The sequence below is a fragment of the Budorcas taxicolor genome, chromosome 9, assembly GCF_023091745.1.
Source record: "Budorcas taxicolor isolate Tak-1 chromosome 9, Takin1.1, whole genome shotgun sequence".
In the NCBI taxonomy this organism is placed as follows: Eukaryota; Metazoa; Chordata; class Mammalia; order Artiodactyla; family Bovidae; genus Budorcas; species Budorcas taxicolor.
Window position 1 is genome coordinate 86,242,249 of NC_068918.1, and position 16,278 is coordinate 86,258,526.

Below are 16,278 nucleotides of genomic sequence, written 5' to 3' on the forward strand. Positions count from 1 at the left end.
CTTTTACCAAAGTGCTCAGCAGTGATTCCCCCTGCCGACCCCGGGTTTACCTCACTCAACCCTGTCATTTGGGTTTGGGTCACTGTTTGGTTTGTCTTTGATTGTGATTCTCTCCTTTTAACTTTTGTACCTGTTCACATTTCCTCTTAAGCAATCATCACAGTAGCTGTATTATTTTGGATTTATTATAGCTGCTCTTATTTGCTGAGCTTTCGCTCCTTGCCAGGGTCTGCACTAAGCTTGTTCTGTGCATCAGCTTACGTAAATGTTACAATACTTCTACAGAGCAGTTGCTTTATGGAAGCGAAATCTGAGGTTTAATGTGATTTAAGTAAACTGCCCAACTGGGAAATGGAAAAGCTGGAGTTTGAACCCTAATCTCTGATGTCACAATTCATATGTTCTTAATCACCGTGATTTCCACTTTTCTAGTAACATCAGTTGTTAATAGTTCTGCTTGCATTGCAGACTCACTTGTATTTTTTTTTTTTTTTTTACAATTCTATGTAAGTGGAACCGTGCAACAGGTTTGAGTTCTTGCACTCGGCCTAAGTGCCCGGCCGCTGCTGGATGGCAGTGGCACTAAGTAGTTTATCCCTCCGTGCTGCTGTGTGAAGGTGGCACGGTTAGTGTATCCACACACCTGCTCGTGGCGCCTGCATTGTTTGCAGTTCAGGGTCGTTACAGAGCCGCTGCGAACCCCCGTGTCCAGACCCTCGCATGGACGTGCGCTCTCGCTTCCCTTGGGTGCGTAGGGATGGGATGCCGACTCTTGTGGCAGGGGCCTGTGTCACTGGTGAAGACACGCTGGGTTCACGGCGGCCGTATTATCGTCTCACATGTCGGTCAGCACCTGTGAGAGTTCCCGCTGTTTCACATCTCGTCTCATCAACACTCGGTGGGTCAGTCTTTGTAATTTGGGCTGTTCTGATAGGTGTGTAGTTCCCACGATGGCTCAGCAGTAAAGAATCCGCCTGCCAATGCAGGAGATTCAGTCCCTCAGTTGGGAAGATCTCCTGGAGGAGGAAATGGCAGTATTCTTGCCTGGAGAATGCCATGGACAGAGGAGCCCGGCGGGCTACAGTCCACGGGGCCGCAAAGAATCAGACACGACTGAGCGGCTAAATGACAGCAACGATGGGCGTGTGGTGGTATTGTGTTTATTTACAGTACTTTGAAAATACTGGTCTTCTGGCTTGCATTTTTTGACAAGAAATCTCTCATCCTATATTTGTCCTCTATAATGGTTTTCCTCCCCTTTACCCATCCCCTACCCTCACTTTTAAGATTTTTTTCTCCTTTACTTAAACAGTTTGATTATGGTGTTCCTTGGTGTACTTTTCTTCCTATTTCTTGTCCTTTGAGTACAGTTGAGCTTCTTGGATTTGTGAGTTTATAGTTTTCATCAAATCTGGGAAAATTCTGGCCACTGTTTCTTCAAATATTTTTTCTGTCCTCCTGCCTTCTTTCCGTCAATAGGAATCCGAGGACTCCAGGTACATTAATACATCTTCTCAGCCGCCTAAAGTTGTCTCAGAGCTTACTGACTCTCTGTGCGTTTTTTCTGTTCCATTTTAAGTCGATTCCTTTGCTCTGTGTTCATGTGTTGACGTTTATACCCTCTGCGATGTCTCATCTGCTGTTGATCAGCCTCCCGGTCTCGGCCTCACGCTCCTCTAGCTGCTTGGAGTCCTTATCTACCAATTCTATCATCTGTGATTTCTGGGTCAGTTCGACGGATTACTTTCTTCTTCATCCTGTTCCGTATTTTCTTGCTTTTGTACATGTCTCGTATTTTTGATTCAATGCCAGAGCTTATGATTGCTGGACTTCTGTACTCTCATAAACATCGCTGAGCTCTGTCCAGGACGTGGTCACGATACTTGGAAGCAGCTCAATCTCTTCAGGCCTGGATTTTAAACTCTGCTTGTTGGGAGCAGAGCAGCACCAAGTGTAAGGCTGATGTTGCCCCACCGCCGAGAAAAAACATGCTGGCGGTGCGCTCCACAGACCCCTGTGCGTGTTCCTGCTGCCCGTGGAAGGCGCTGTGCTGGCCCTGCGTGCGTGCCGGGGATCCTGCCGTGGAAGGCGCTGCGCTGGCCCTGCGTGCATGCCAGGGATCCTGCCGTGGAAGGCGCTGCGCTGGCCCTGCATGCGTGCCAGGGATCCTGCCGTGGAAGGCGCTGCGCTGGCCCTGCGTGCGTGCCGGGGATCCTGCCGTGGAAGGCGCTGCGCTGGCCCTGCGTGCGTGCCGGGGATCCTGCCGTGGAAGGCGCTGCGCTGGCCCTGCGTGCGTGCCAGGGCTCCTTTTGGGGATTTCCCAGCCTTGGGTGGCTTATCCACACTCAGGCGCAGATCAACATTTGGCTGAAGGTGTGAGGGCACGACCTTGGCAGGTGTCCGGAGCTAGCTCTGTGCTCTCTCAGTGCTCTGCCCCATGAGTCACGACTGGTGAGCTCTGTCCCTGCCCTCACTGCGGGGCGTCCACAACTCAGGGAGACCGCAGGCTCGGGTTGGCTTCCTGCACAGTGTGGGGCGACCCGTGCACCCCTGCCCTGTGAGCAGTCCATTATGGCCCTTCACTGCTTCGTGTCCACTGTGTGTGTGTGTCTAACGCTGCAGGCAGGTGAGGGAAATCTGAGTCCTTCACTCAGCTGTTGCTCTGTTACAGTTTTTACATCACTCAGCTGATTTTAATTCAGCACAGACATGATGGTCCTTCCTGGCATGGTGCAGCGCGTGTCCTGGGGTCTGGGGATGAACCTGGCTGCTGAGCAGGATGGGAAGGGCTGCCTTCCGGCTGCCGTCAGCACACAGGGCCCCTTCCTCGCCCTGTTAGCCGCAGACTTGATATGAGTGAGACTGCTCCGCACGAGAACTGGCAGCTGTAATTCCAGTGTCTTCTTGTGTCAGATTCATGTTTCTGTTTCATTTAGTGTCTTTTAGATCATCATACCTACTCACATTTTTTGCATTTTTAAAACTATTTTTTTTTCTTTTAGTAGAAAGCCTGGCTTTTTCTGTTCCCCCACCCCCCACTCACTGATGGCTTTTTCTAATAAAGAGATTGATAGCATTGATCAATCTTTGATATGAGATTTAAAAGCCAAATGCTCATTATTATTATAGAATAATTTATCTGCCAGATTCATCATTAGTATGCTACTGTTTAAAACCATTGTCAACTCTTGGTACAAAGTATATGTTCTTTAATATAAAAACATACTAAGTGTTAAAGTTTAGAACATGTCAGAAAGTATATGAGAACATTTTAAATTCCCTGTAATCTCACATTTCAAGATGACTATTGTTAATGATGTGATGTACTTCCTTTCAGATGAATTTTTTCCCAAATTGTTTTCCTGCTTTCCGTTTTAGTGGAAGACTTACGACCCTGCATTTTCCCATTTGGAAATCTGGTTCCGGTTCGTCTTTGTGGTGCTTACCTTCATTGTCACTGTGAGTACCGTTCACCTCATGGAATCCTAACAAGGGCAAAGTTAGTTTACAAATTCTGGTTGTCAGAGTGTGGGAGATTTATCTGAACTCTGAAACACTCCATCCAGTGGGCCAACCTGACGGTACAGAATATTCTATACTCTTCCCCGGGCGCGGCGCTGCAGGAATGCGGTGGTGTCATAGTAAGGACTTCTGAGTAGTGTCATGGCAATTACAGGTGACTGACTCGTAAGTGAATTGTCATCAGCGTTGAGTGACAAGTGCCCTGTAACTTGGGCGGAAGGAGTTCTGCCTTGTTTGAGTGACATTCTCTGAGTGCTGACTCAGCAGGTCTTTGGGTTTTTACATTTGGAGAAGTGGACCAGACCTTTCGGTCTTTGGGCTTTTTTCAGGATTTAGGGGATGGATGTGCAGGCTCAGGGCTCCTTTGGGATCCGAGCTGTCTGTCCACAAGGGCACCATGAGTTTGGGGAGCAATTGCTTATTAAAGTAGAAGCAGCGCCATCGGTGCCCAGCCAGCGAGGGTGGGCGTCTGTAAACTGAAGGAAGGAGGAGGGGCCTGCCCCGAGCCGACGTCCAGGGGGTGGGTCCACTCTTTGCAGTGGTGGCTGCTCCAGCTGCCACCCAAGGGACTTGCTGTTTTGCAAACCGACCGCTCGCAGAAGGACACAGGCTCCCAGGGGACATGGAGGAAGGTGCCAGGCAGTGGTGACCTGGGAGTGGCTGGAGGGGCACACCCGGCCGCAGAGCTCAGAGAGAGTGGGCTCGGCCAGGGCACCCCCCACCCCACCCCGGGGAGCTCCCTGATGGAGGGAGGTGGGAAAGTGCCATCGACCCTGGGTCAGAGATCCTCGCCGTTTCTTAAAGGATTCCTGTTGCCTGCAGCTCTGCAGCCAGACTCTGGGGCCCAAAGAACTGGCCCCCAGGGCCCTATGTTCTCAAACGAGAGAAACGGGCCTGATTCTGACAGACGGGGAGATGGGCCATTAGCCCAGGACGTCCGAATTGCTTAGTAGATAACTGGCTTCTGTTAGATCGCAAGAAAAACAAGAAACGACGCCAGGCCCAGAAGTCCCAAATTGTGTGATGCTTTAAAGGCTGTAAAGAAGCCTCTCCCAGGAACCGGGCCCCTTTAGGCACGCGTTTGAAAACAGGCCCACCGTCTGACCGTGGCTGTAAGCCTCGTTCTGGGGCTTTTCCTGTGGGTGCCCTGGTGTCCCCCAGAAGCTGCTGTCCCCTGTGAGTCGCACCTCAGGGGCGTGTGGCCTATGCCCTGGGTGGTCCTTCCTGATAGAAGCAGCCGGCTCAGGAGGAGGCCAGGCCAGAGGGGTCACGGCCGTGACCATCCTCATCCAACCCCCGTCCTGTGATAACGGCTCCTTCACAGTTGTCCCTGGCGGTCTCAGTGTCAGTTCAGCCCGGGGTTAGTGCAGCAGGTCTGGGCTGGCCCCAGACCTTCGATGTGGGCCAACAGCCGTCAAGGGATGCCGCGTGGCGTGGCCGAGACGGTGACGGGGCCTGGTCTGGTTCGCAGTGCCTGTTCGCGCACTCTCTCCGCAAATTCTCCATGCGAGACTGGGGCATCGAGCAGAAGTGGATGTCCATCCTCTTGCCCCTGCTGCTGCTCTACAACGGTAGGCCGTTTGGCGCGGTCCCCCTCCACACCGAGAGGTGGAGGACATCCCGGAGGCGATGGGGCCCTGAACAGGGAACGCACGGGATGTGGCCCCAGGACTCACGGGGGTGGGCACTTTCCCCCCTGCTTGGAGGACTTGGCTCAGGGTGGGAGCCCAGCTGTCTGCCTCTGTCCCCTACCCCAGAGAGCTATTCCTTCCAGAGCTGCGGCTGGCGAGAGCAGACGGCGCTCTGCAGTCATCCCCAGAGCAATCTGTTCAGTGGCTTTTCAGTTTGCAAAACAAGACAGCCTTTAGTTCACTACCATCCCCTGGGCTCTGACCGGGGAGAAAGCCATCCTGAGCCCTGCGCTCCTGTGGCTGGGGCGCCCGCCGGCTCTGCCTTCATCAGGCCTGCCTGCCCCTTGCCTTCCAGACCCGTTCTTCCCCCTGTCCTTCCTGGTGAACAGCTGGTTCCCGGGGATGCTGGACGACCTGTTCCAGTCTGTGTTCCTGTGTGCCCTGCTGCTCTTCTGGCTGTGCGTGTACCACGGGATCCGGGTCCAGGTGAGCCCTTGGCGCTGACCCTCCCGCTCCAGACGCTGGTGACGGTCCTAAGGTGGACTCGGCCTTGAGAACCTGCCGTCAGCCTCACAGTCCACAGAAGATGTGTGCCATGTGACCATGATCTGAGTATCTATGATCCGGTGTGGTCTATGAGGGGGTAATGGTTTGCAAGGATTAGTAGCTTCTCTATTTTTTACTTTTTTTTTTTTTTTAAGGGAGAAAGGAAGTGTTTGACTTTCTATTTGCCTAAATTCTTCATCGTTGGACTACTGTGGTTGGCTTCTGTTACCCTCGGAATATGGCAGACGTGAGTAACTTTCTTCTACGTGAAACTACAGTCTTGGCGAGCATTGAATAATGTGGGCAGACTCAGAGTTGACCGTGTTCTGTGAACTCATCCAGAAGGGAATCTGTCACCCAGGGTTTCAAGGCTTGCTCATGTGACTTGAGCTGCGGGTTCAGTTTTGCTTGAACAGTGTGTAGAGGCATGCCTGAATCTTCTAGTCTCGGGTGGAAAAGGGAAAATACCACGTCATTTGAGATATCTTCTTCCGAGAGGCAGAGGCTTCATTTGTAGGGATGATGCTCCATTTGGCTCCTGGCTTGCCACTGTCCCCAGATGTTTTTATTCTTTGGTTTGTGTCTGTAAAGCTTCCCGTCCTCACACCAGCTCCCAGAATTGATCTTTAATATTTCTGTCCGTCAGTAAAAAGGCACTGTGCAGAAGCCTAACGTAGTAACAGCCTGATTCACCCAAACAGAATTTTCTGCAGAAACTAGTTCCATCTCAGGGATATGATTTTGGAAGCTGGCACATCTCATTTCTTGATATAGTAATGGTACGACTTAGCTCACATCCACTTCTCTCCCTGCCCACCTGTCATCCAAGTGACCAGTGTTGTTTTGAAATGAGTTTCATGGAAGTTTATGTTTACCTTTCTTGCTGTTTTTCCCTGGAGGAGGGCATGGCCGCCCACTCCAGTATTCTTGCCTGGAAGACCCCACGGACAGAGGAGCCTGGCGGGCTGCAGTCCATGGGGTCCAAAGAGCCGGGACTGAGCGGCTGCACACAGGTGCTCATCTGTGTCCTGGTGCCATACGTGCCATAGACGGGGTGCCCAGAAAATCAGCCTCAGAGTTGAGATAGCATAGAGATTCTCTTAATGAAAAATACTGTACTTTACAACACTGAGGACTGTGGGCCGTTCAGTAGGTAATTCAAGATTTCTCATAAACCAAGGTTTACTTTTCAAAAATCTTTTACGGTTGGTCAGTGAGATTATATTAGTAAATTTTTTAAAAAGCCAAGGGAGAGAAAGTATAAAATAAACTAGTTATTAATCTATGGCTTTTTTTTTTCTAACATTGTATCTTTAGAGTCAACGAATTACATGATCCAATGTACCAGTATCGAGTTGACACAGGAAATTTTCAGGTAAGGATTGTTAGTGAAACCTGCGGGGTTTTTTTTTTTTTAGCTGCTGTTTTAAAAAACAACTCAATTTTTTAACTTAAATTGTGCCGTTGACACAGCTGGCTAACTGGTTGTTTGACAAGGGCCATAGAAAGCTCATGGGAGGAAAATTGGGGGAAATGTGTTTGAATGGTAGGAAAAAGAAGCCCTGCATTGTCACTCCCTGACCTTGGTTTATGGTTGAAGCGCCAGGGCACAGACGTGCCGATTTCTAGGAACATTGTAGAACAATTCAGACATTTTGTCCATTTAGTTCTCTGAAGCGGAGTGGGGCTGGCTTCGTGGGCCTGCGAGCTCTACAGCCCCAGGGCCTGGCGCTCCGGGTGACGCTGCGCTGTCTCGGTCCTGAAACTTTTCGCACTTTGGGAAGGCGGATCCCAGCGTCTTTACTTAACGCGAGTGACAGCCAGCCCAGAGTGTGGCCTCCTCTTGAGGCCCAGGATGTGTCGGTGCCTCGTGGGTAGCCCGTTCTGGTGCAGCTTCCACGGAGCCCAGGCGTGGAGGTGCCTGGGGCTGAGGGGCACCCGGACCCCCGCCGGGGGGTCTGGAGTCCTGTCCCCGGGCAGGGTGAGCCCCAGAGCTGAATCCTGACCCCAGGTGACTTTCCAGCATTTCCCCGTGCAGCTTTACAGAGGGTGATCAAGTCTGTGGTTCTTTGGGGGAACTGCTGTCTGAAAAGGAGAGAAGTGTAGTGAATGACGATACCGTGTTGAAAAGCGGTTGAGACAGACGTGTCACAGGGATTTAAGCCAGCGCTGATTCCCAGCTGAACCCCAGCAGCGGAGTGCCCGTAGCCTCTCCACTCCACTGCTTGTGAGTGTGAGGAGTTCTGAAGGTTGTTCAGTGTGTGCCTTACGAACAGCGCGTCATAACCTTTCCTCTCAAAGGATATGTGACCTTGTGAGGGAGAGAAGGTGTGGGAAGTAGAGACCAGTGTTGCAGCTTGCAGGGGCCCAGCAGGTGTGTCCTTGTGGACCGCAGGCCCCCGTTACTGGGGGGAGGCTGTCTTTATTTGTTTTGTCCTCTCTGTCTTTGAATTAGCCCTGGGATGCTATCGTAGGTTTGCAAGGCAGGGTGCCCCTGGAGCTGCAGAGGAGGGGGAGGTGTCCTGGGCCAGACAGAGGAGACACTGTCCCCGAGCTGTGATGGGGCGGGGCGGACCCTTGGGGAATCTGGACGCCCCAGGAAGGCTCTCAGCTGTGTCTCCTGAGGGGTGAGGCCTCAGGGCGGCCCCTCTGGGGTGGAGACACTAAGGAAGGGGAGGAAGGAGCTGCTTTGACACCTCATCAGAGAGGATTCTGCAGCCCCGGTGACAGATGACATTTGACACTGCTGGTTGAGTTTGCACCTCCCAGGCTACTCATTGGAAAAGACCCTGATGCCGGCAAAGAGGAGGCGGGAGGAGAAGGGGACGACAGAGGATGAGGTGGCTGGGTGGCATCACCAACTCAAAGGACATGAGTTTGAGTAAACCCCAGGAGTTGGTGATGGACAGGGAGGCCTGGTGTGCTACAGTCCATGGGGTTGCGAAGAGTCTGACACAACTAAGCGACTGAACTGAATTGACGCTAATCTACAGTTAGGGAGTTTCTGTCTGGTACGGTCACTGCTCACTTCTCACAGGAGGACGTGGGGCAGGCAGTCCTGCCCAAGGTCACACGCCCGTCCTGCCGAAGGTCACAGGCCGGCCCTGTGCTCTGCGAGGCTCCCCAGGCCTGCGGGTGAAGCCCACAGGCCTGGGCCACGGCCGCCCCTCCCTCCTCCTCCCCGTGTCATCTGTGCAATGGGCAGTGGTGGGACCTTCCCTCGAGTCGTCGTGAGGGTTGAGAGAGAGAAGGAAGGTGAAGCGCTGGGCCGGGCTCCGGCACGGCAGGGTCACCACGGCTCTGGTCACTTGTCCCCTCCTCAGCCCGGCAGTCAGGGAGGCCAAGGGCTCGGGAGCCCTCGCGGGAAGAACAGGCCGAGTGGTCTATTCCTGTTACTAAAGGAAACCCTTGAAATCACGGGCTTCTAGGGAGATAGCTGAAGGGGCCCAGGATGGAGGCCACGAAACCCTTTTCCTTTACAGACGAGAAAACCGAGCCCAGGCTGAAGCCACAGGTTCTGAGGAGGCAGAGCAGATCCTTTGTCTGCTGACTGTGCGGGGCGGTCCTGGCTCTGAGAAGGAAGCGCTGGGGCGGGAGGTGGGGGTTGGGGGTGTCAGGTGCAGAGGAGGCTTTGAACTCTTGCAGAAGTTCTGCAGAAGGAGGGGCACCACGCACCCAGCCCAGTGGGGCCTGGCCTTCGTCAGCCAGCTTCGCTGTCACAGCTCCTGAGTACAGACGAGAGTCGTCCTGTGTTCCCGTCCTCAGGGTCGCAGAACCTAGAGTCTTCTGGATGGTCTGGTTCAGTCCCCTCGGTCCTCAGGAAAGAAAACCGAGGTCCAGAGAAGCTGAGATCTGGGCTGGACCCACATCGTGATCTTCCCGAGCAGGGCAGGGAGCCAGGCCCTCACCCCGGGGAGGGGCAAGCGGGAGCCACCACGTTTACTGAGCACCTAGTATGTTCCGGGCCCCGGGCCCAGAGCTGCCCGTGCGCCGGGGAGGCATTCGCTCGTCTGATGAGCAGGGACCGGGGTGCGCCCCTGGGTGAGCCAGCCGCCTGTGCCGCACGAGCAGAGTCCGCGTGTCCTTGGGCTGCTCGCGGCAGTGACCCTCGACCCCAGGTCCTTTTAGAAAGGCTTGGCTTTCCCGCTTACAGCATCGGAGGGAAAGACCACCCTTGAGACCCCACAGTTGTTCAAGGGCCTGTCTTGTTTCCTGCCAGGGAATGAAGGTTTTCTTCATGGTGGTGGCCGCCGTGTACATCTTGTACCTTTTGTTCTTGATCGTGCGGGCCTGCTCCGAGCTGGGTCACATGCCTTACGTAGGTGAGTGCTGGTCTCCCACCCCTGGTGCAGGGCCGCCCTCCAGGTCGGGGAGGCAGGCACCTTCGGGCCAGGGGCGGGGGGCGGGGGGGAACCTCGGCAGGTTTGCTGGGGTGACTGGGCCACGTGGACAGTGCCTCAGGCGAGGGTGGAAGGGAGCCCAGTCGGGGCGGAGGTCAGCTGGGGCCCCGGCTATTAGAGCTGCCTGGATCCTTCTGGAACACACCTTCCGAGCGAGGCGGTGGGGGTGGGGGTTTCCTTCTCTTTGAATCAGGGAAAGTCACCTGATCTCGTAGGGTCCTGTCCCCCAGTCTGTGACAACCAAATAGTAATGGCCACAGACCCTTCCAGACTCAGGGAGGTGGGACAGCGTGTTTTCCTGGGCGTCAGGTACTAACAGTGGAGTCCACACGGGAGGGGGTTTTGTTCCGAGAGTTTGGCTTTCTTTTCTTCTTTATTTTCAAGCTCTCTGGGATGAGTGGATTTTAATTCCAGTTTGGTGATTTAAGAAGCGTGTATGTATTTCTCTTTCAGATCTCAGGTTAAAATTCTTGACTGTGTTGACTTTTGTCGTGCTCATCATCAGGTAAGAAGACTTTATTGCTTGAAAGAAGCAAAATGTGAGTTTTTGTTCGACTGTCACGGGTATCTTTTGTCCCCGTCTATGGGGTTAGTTTTAGGGTGCTGCTTACCAGGTGTCGGCAGGGCCCTGGGGAGACAGGATTGCACTCTCTCCCTGCCCTGACACTTGTGTGGAAGCAGCATGTACAGCAGAACACGGGTCGGAGGATTAGAAGCCAGGGTGCTGTGCTTGGGCGGGTCTGTGGGCGGGAGTTGTTTTTGTTTGCATCCCTCCAGCGGGGGTCCCTGAACCTCACCTGAGGGAGGCGCAGAAGGCCGTGTCTTTGAATGAATCCCAGGTCCTTGCTCCCGAGATCGTAGCGTCTGCATTTTGCTCTCCGTTCTTGGTTGTGCAAGCGGCAGAGACGTGGGCATGAGGTCCTTCCCCTGGTGGGGGCTCTTCGGGGCTCCTCAGGGCCAGCTCCCCACTGCTGCTCTGGGGTCTCAGCTGTGTGGGGTGGAGAATCCTGGAGGCCTCTGGGTTCCTTCGCTGCCCTCACCGAGCCATGTGAACTCAGCCCGCATTTCAAAACGAGCTGGGTTTTATTCCGCCTCTGCGTTCACCTGAAGGTACAGGTGCGTGTGTGGCTGTCGCTCGTCTCTCCTCAGCCCTGGTGCAGCCTCACACTCAGCTCACCTCCTTCTACACAAACTCCCCCCCACCCCGCCCCCGCACATCCTCCCTGAAGCGCGTAGGCTTCGTGATCTTTCTTCATCTGACTTTCAAGGGGATCGGCCCCTTGGTGCAGCAGAGGTTTATGGAGCACCTGCCCTGGTGAACAGGCAGGCAGGCTCCTTCCTCCCTGTTGCAGTGTTTATATTCCAATGGAGGAAGGTGGTGATTAAAAAAAAAAATTAATAAAGAGCGGAAGTGCCATAATGAAAACAGAGGTGTCATGACAGCTGGGGGCTTGTGGCTGCTTTAGCAGGGTGGGAGGGGGATCTGCTGCCTGAAGTCGGGCCCTGAAGCTCAGGCTCGGGGACAGCAGTGTGTGGGGGTGGAGGATGGGAGGGCAAGGGTGGCCAGGAAGTCAGGTTGAGCCCGGGTTCCCTTCTCAGTGATGGGAGCCCTTCGCAGGGCGTTTGGCCGGGAAGGAAGAGACCTGGTTTACGCTGTATTCAGCAGTCAGTCTGGCCGGAGCAGAGGTTGGACCTCAGGGAGGGGAGGTGGGCTCTGGGTACCAGGACCCTGCCGTCACGCGTGTCAGCAGAGAGGCCGTGCGCGCGTGTGTGCACGTGCATGTGTGTGCAAGTCTCCATGCAGAAATAATCGGGACTAGAGTAAGGGAAAGTAGGAAGTCTATTGACATACGAAGCTAATGCCGTTTCTTGGTATGTTTTTACATATTGTTCCTCCCTCCCTCCCTTCTTTTTCAGCATCGTCATCCTTTATTTAAGGTTCGGAGCACAAGTATTACAGGACAATTTCGTAGCTGAACTGTCGACTCACTACCAGAATTATATCCTTTTCTGGGAAGGTGTCAGGCACACAGCCTAGTGGGGTGGGTAGCGTTTCAGGCCTCTGAGCGTCCGGAAGAGGCAGGTCACCTGTACAGCACACCCTGGGGGCCCCACGCCTGTCCCCCTGAGTGAGAGGCCCCTGAAGGCGGCCGCGGGGCTCAGCCATCCCCGGGGGTTGTTCGCCAGATGGGTCAAGCCCGGGGACCCCAGCACCTGCCTCAGCTGTCCTCTTTGTGGGGCGGGGACTGCAGAGGGGCCTCCCTTGGGTCAGGCTGGGGCTGCCTGCCTCCCCCTGCTGAGCACTGAGGAGAAGCCGAGGCCTGACTCAGGAGTCCTGTCTCCCAGAGGGCATCCCTTAGCACCTCCCAGGAGTGTCCAGCTGTGGGGGACACCGGTGCCTCAGGGCAGGGCTCCTGCGATCCCTGAGGCCTCGTTGCTCGGTAGTGACCCCCCTTTCAGATGCATGCCCAGGTCGGCTGTGCGCTCCTGTCTCCACTCTCAGTGGTGGCATCCATCAGAGGACACTTTGGGGTTCACCCTGGATGTCTTGGGTTCTTTCTGTGGGGCCTCTTACATCCTTAGAGTCAATGCATGATTGTTCACAATTCGGTAACTGAATCTCACACCAAGCTTTTATCAGATTCTCTAAACGGTCTGTAATTCAGAAAAGACTAAGAAAGACCAGTTTGAGAGTCTTGTTTCCAGGGCATTTCACCGTTGACTCACCCGTACCTGTGTGGCCTTCCCACCGTTTGTGTGTGCCTTGATGGCAGCAGGTCCTGCCACGGATAGGAGAGGGCACAGCTCACCTGGGGGTTCCAGGTGCCCCGGGAAGGTTACCGTGACCTCTGGCTGGACCTGCCCTGTGGCGCCCCGACGTCTGGGCATGGACCCCCAAGGGCCTAGCTGGTTGGGGGCGGGGCCAGCTAACAGGCCCAAGGAGACCGTGTCTGGGCCTGCTGCTTCCCTTGACCACTGCCACCAGCTGAATTCTTGTCTTTCTACGGCTTGTTGAACTTTTACCTCTACACTTTGGCCTTTGTGTACTCGCCCTCGAAGAACGCCCTGTATGGTAAGCTGCCCCCGACCCCCTGCCCACCTCCCCTTGGCAGGGTGCCGTGGCTGCAGAACCTTCTCTGGAGCAGGGAGGCCAGGTGGGCACTCACAGTGAGCCCCGAGCCGCAGGTGGAGCCCAGCAGGTTCTTTGTCATTATAGCCCTTCATGCGAGAACCAAGCGTGTCGGTGGGCCCTGACACCAGCATCATGACGCCCCCCCCCCCCCCACCGCCCCGGTGCCCTGAAATGATCTGTACAACACGAGTGCCCCGACCGTCAGAAGAAAGCCCTATGTACCCCCAGCCCACCTCCCCAGGGACCAAACCAAAAAGCAAACCCGGCAGCCCTCCCGCCCCGGGATGAGAAGGGGGCGAGTCTCTGGAGCCCGGGCAGCACTTGGCGCGCCCTGGCCACAGGCTGTCCGTGGAGGAGTTCCCAGCACATGCCCGAGGCCCCGGCAGCGTGCGGTGCTCCCGTCCGCGGTGATGGACCGGGACCGGGGGCTAGCTCAGGCCCCAGGTAGGAGGGTGGCCTGGCTCTTGTGAGGCCCTGGGGGATTCCAGGGGGTGGGGCAGCTGGCTCTCGGTCTCCTCCAGGGGGCTCAGGCCCCTCAGGCTCCCACCAAGCCTCCCCGCGCTGTCCTGGCCTGTGGGTGAGCACGTCCCCCGCCAGGACTCGGAACCACCTGTCCGGCTCGACACCAGCCGTAACCGGTGGAGGTGGGGACAGGAATCCAGCTCTCTCCGACCCTCATTCTTTTCCTAGGACAGCACCCGGCCTCTCCCGGCTAATGACACAACAATGCTTGTTGGTTTTCAGAGTCGCAGCTGAAGGACAACCCCGCCTTCTCCATGCTCAACGACTCGGATGACGACGTGATCTATGGGTAAGTTCAGTCCCGTCTCTGCTAAAGGCTCTCTGTCCCGCGGGAAGCACTCAGCCTGCCTCTGCGCCTTCACTGAGGAGGCTGGCGAGCCTTCTGAGGCGCTGTTCACGGTATCATCCCTTTCGGTCCACCTGGGCGTGTCTGCGACCCCCGGTTTTTTGTGCTCAGGAGGGGCCTCGTGCCTTCCTGCTGGGCATCTGCGCGCATGGTTCTGGGCGGCGGGCCCTGGCCATCGAGGGGCTGGAGGAGAGGGAGGCGGCGAGAGGAATGGGGCGAGCCAGCAGGGGCCGGGCTCTCGTCAGGACGGCGCCGCGGCGTGGAGGGAAGTCCGCGCTGTCAGAGCCCGGGGTGGCAGAGGTCTCTTCCGTGACAGGAGTGACTATGAAGAGATGCCCCTGCAGAACGGCCAGGCCATCCGGGCCCAGTACAAGGAGGGCTCCGAGAGCGACTGAGGCCCGGCCGCCCGCCCCTGCGAGTGCGCCCGGCCTGCCTTCCCCGGACGCGTCTGACGCGCAGAGACGCCCTGGCCCTCATTCGTTTACACGTTTGAAAGGAAAACCAAAACTGAGGGCTAATTTAAATGTTGGGCCTAAATTTACCGTCACACTGACAGCATTTATTTGGGAAGAGAGGCCCTGACAAAAAATTTTAAGACAGCCAAATAATTTTTTCAGAGATTCCAGATGATGAAAGACAAGCTGTTTTCAGTGTTAAGAAATCATTCCTGTTCTTAGTAGAGAGAATTACGTGCTTTAAAAAAAAGTTTGCTGATTTTGAGTTCCCGGAAGGCGTTTGTGAATGTGGCCCGCAGCATGGTGGCGTTCCCCCTTCTCGCTTCCTTTCTCCCCTGCCCCGTGGCACCAGTTGTTGACCCTTCAGAGGGAAGCCTGTTTCTGAGGCTGCCCCACGAGGGCGTTCCTTCCCCGCAGGCTGTTGAGGGGGCGAGGGAGGCTGGGTGGGCAGGTTTGAGGTGAAGACTGCCACCAAAGCAGAGCCAGGGTCTCGGGAGTTCTGAAGAGGGTTCGACAGGGTTCCTTAAGGATTGACAGGTCGTCAGCTCCGGTTGACAGGGAAGGGTCTCACTGTCAAGAGTCTTTTAGAGGCCTGTGAGCCTTATATCATGAATATGGATGAGGCCCTTGTGGGTGGGGTGGGAGGAGGGTACCCATGAAATTCCAGTGAGCAGTAGTAGCTCTGTTAAGGACGATATTCCTGTAGAGCTTTTTTTTTTTCCCCCCCCCAATAAAAGCTAAACAAGTGACTGATAACAATACTACAGATTCGTTATTGCCAAAAACTTCTTCAGCTTCACATTTGGAAACTAGGTGCAAGAAGGTAACACATTTTTAGATGGTTTATGGAAGAACATCTCTGGGGAGAAGGTAACTTGTGGGGAATCATTCCTGCCCTGTGAGCCTCACACGGTCATCAGGTAAACGGGTGAACTGCTCTGCGTAAGTGCTGTCTGGAGCTGCTGAATCCAGAAGGCCCTGGAGACCCCCAGCTCCTTTCTGTCAAGGCCAAGTGTGGGAGGTGGAGCTGTCTCCTCTGCCTTCCTCTGGCGTGCACACTCATCTCTTGAACGGTTCACCTGTGAGCACTGCAGACATCCTGATGCCTGCCATCTGGGCAGACACAGCAGGTAGGGACGTGATTGTTCCACCCTGCAAACAGCACCTCCACTGTCTCCATCTGTGCATCAGCTCTCCAGCTACCATGCAGAGCTCAAACGATAGTCCACTTCAGGTAGCGCCGGGGCCTTAGAGAGCTTCACGAAAGACTATTTATTATGACTTCGTACTTTTCTTCTTAATTTAACGTACCTTTAATATGGATTCCATTTATATTAGTTTTTAAAACCCTGTAAATAAGAAAGTTTGAATTCAAACAGTTGTGTTGTTGCAAGGCTAATTCAAGTTTACATGGTTTTTACATCTGCAATGATGTGATTCTTTTTTTGATTCTGTATATTCAGAGGTATTAAAATTCTTTTGTTACCAAACTTACTTCTATTAACTCACTATAAGTAATTTTATGTAAACTGATGAAAAGTTACTTGTGCTGATTAATGTATTCTAGTATGTTATAGTTTACAAATTTTAATTGTTATAACTGTCCATAATTTGGAATGTTTTTATCAGTAATTGTAAAGTATCTGAGGCATTTAGCTGTACACATTTAGGCATTTTTACAACTTATCCTTGTCGTGTAGTGTAACTGTTAACTGATGATTGA

General features: G+C 54.2%; 1 protein-coding gene across 1 annotated transcript in view; it reads left to right on the forward strand.

Annotated features, from left to right (window-relative positions):
* TMEM181 (transmembrane protein 181) overlaps positions 1-15,127 on the forward strand; it is a 60,991-nt gene extending 45,864 nt beyond the window's left edge. Inside the window, exons 7-17 of the mRNA XM_052645646.1 lie at positions 3,379-3,459; positions 4,994-5,093; positions 5,509-5,639; positions 5,855-5,946; positions 7,017-7,074; positions 9,919-10,021; positions 10,553-10,604; positions 12,017-12,099; positions 13,083-13,172; positions 13,977-14,043; positions 14,417-15,127. Of these exons, the coding sequence (XP_052501606.1) occupies positions 3,379-3,459; positions 4,994-5,093; positions 5,509-5,639; positions 5,855-5,946; positions 7,017-7,074; positions 9,919-10,021; positions 10,553-10,604; positions 12,017-12,099; positions 13,083-13,172; positions 13,977-14,043; positions 14,417-14,495 (936 nt within the window). The 3' untranslated portion in view covers positions 14,496-15,127. The remainder of the gene's footprint in view (positions 1-3,378; positions 3,460-4,993; positions 5,094-5,508; positions 5,640-5,854; positions 5,947-7,016; positions 7,075-9,918; positions 10,022-10,552; positions 10,605-12,016; positions 12,100-13,082; positions 13,173-13,976; positions 14,044-14,416) is intronic.
* Positions 15,128-16,278: the final 1,151 nt, after the last annotated feature.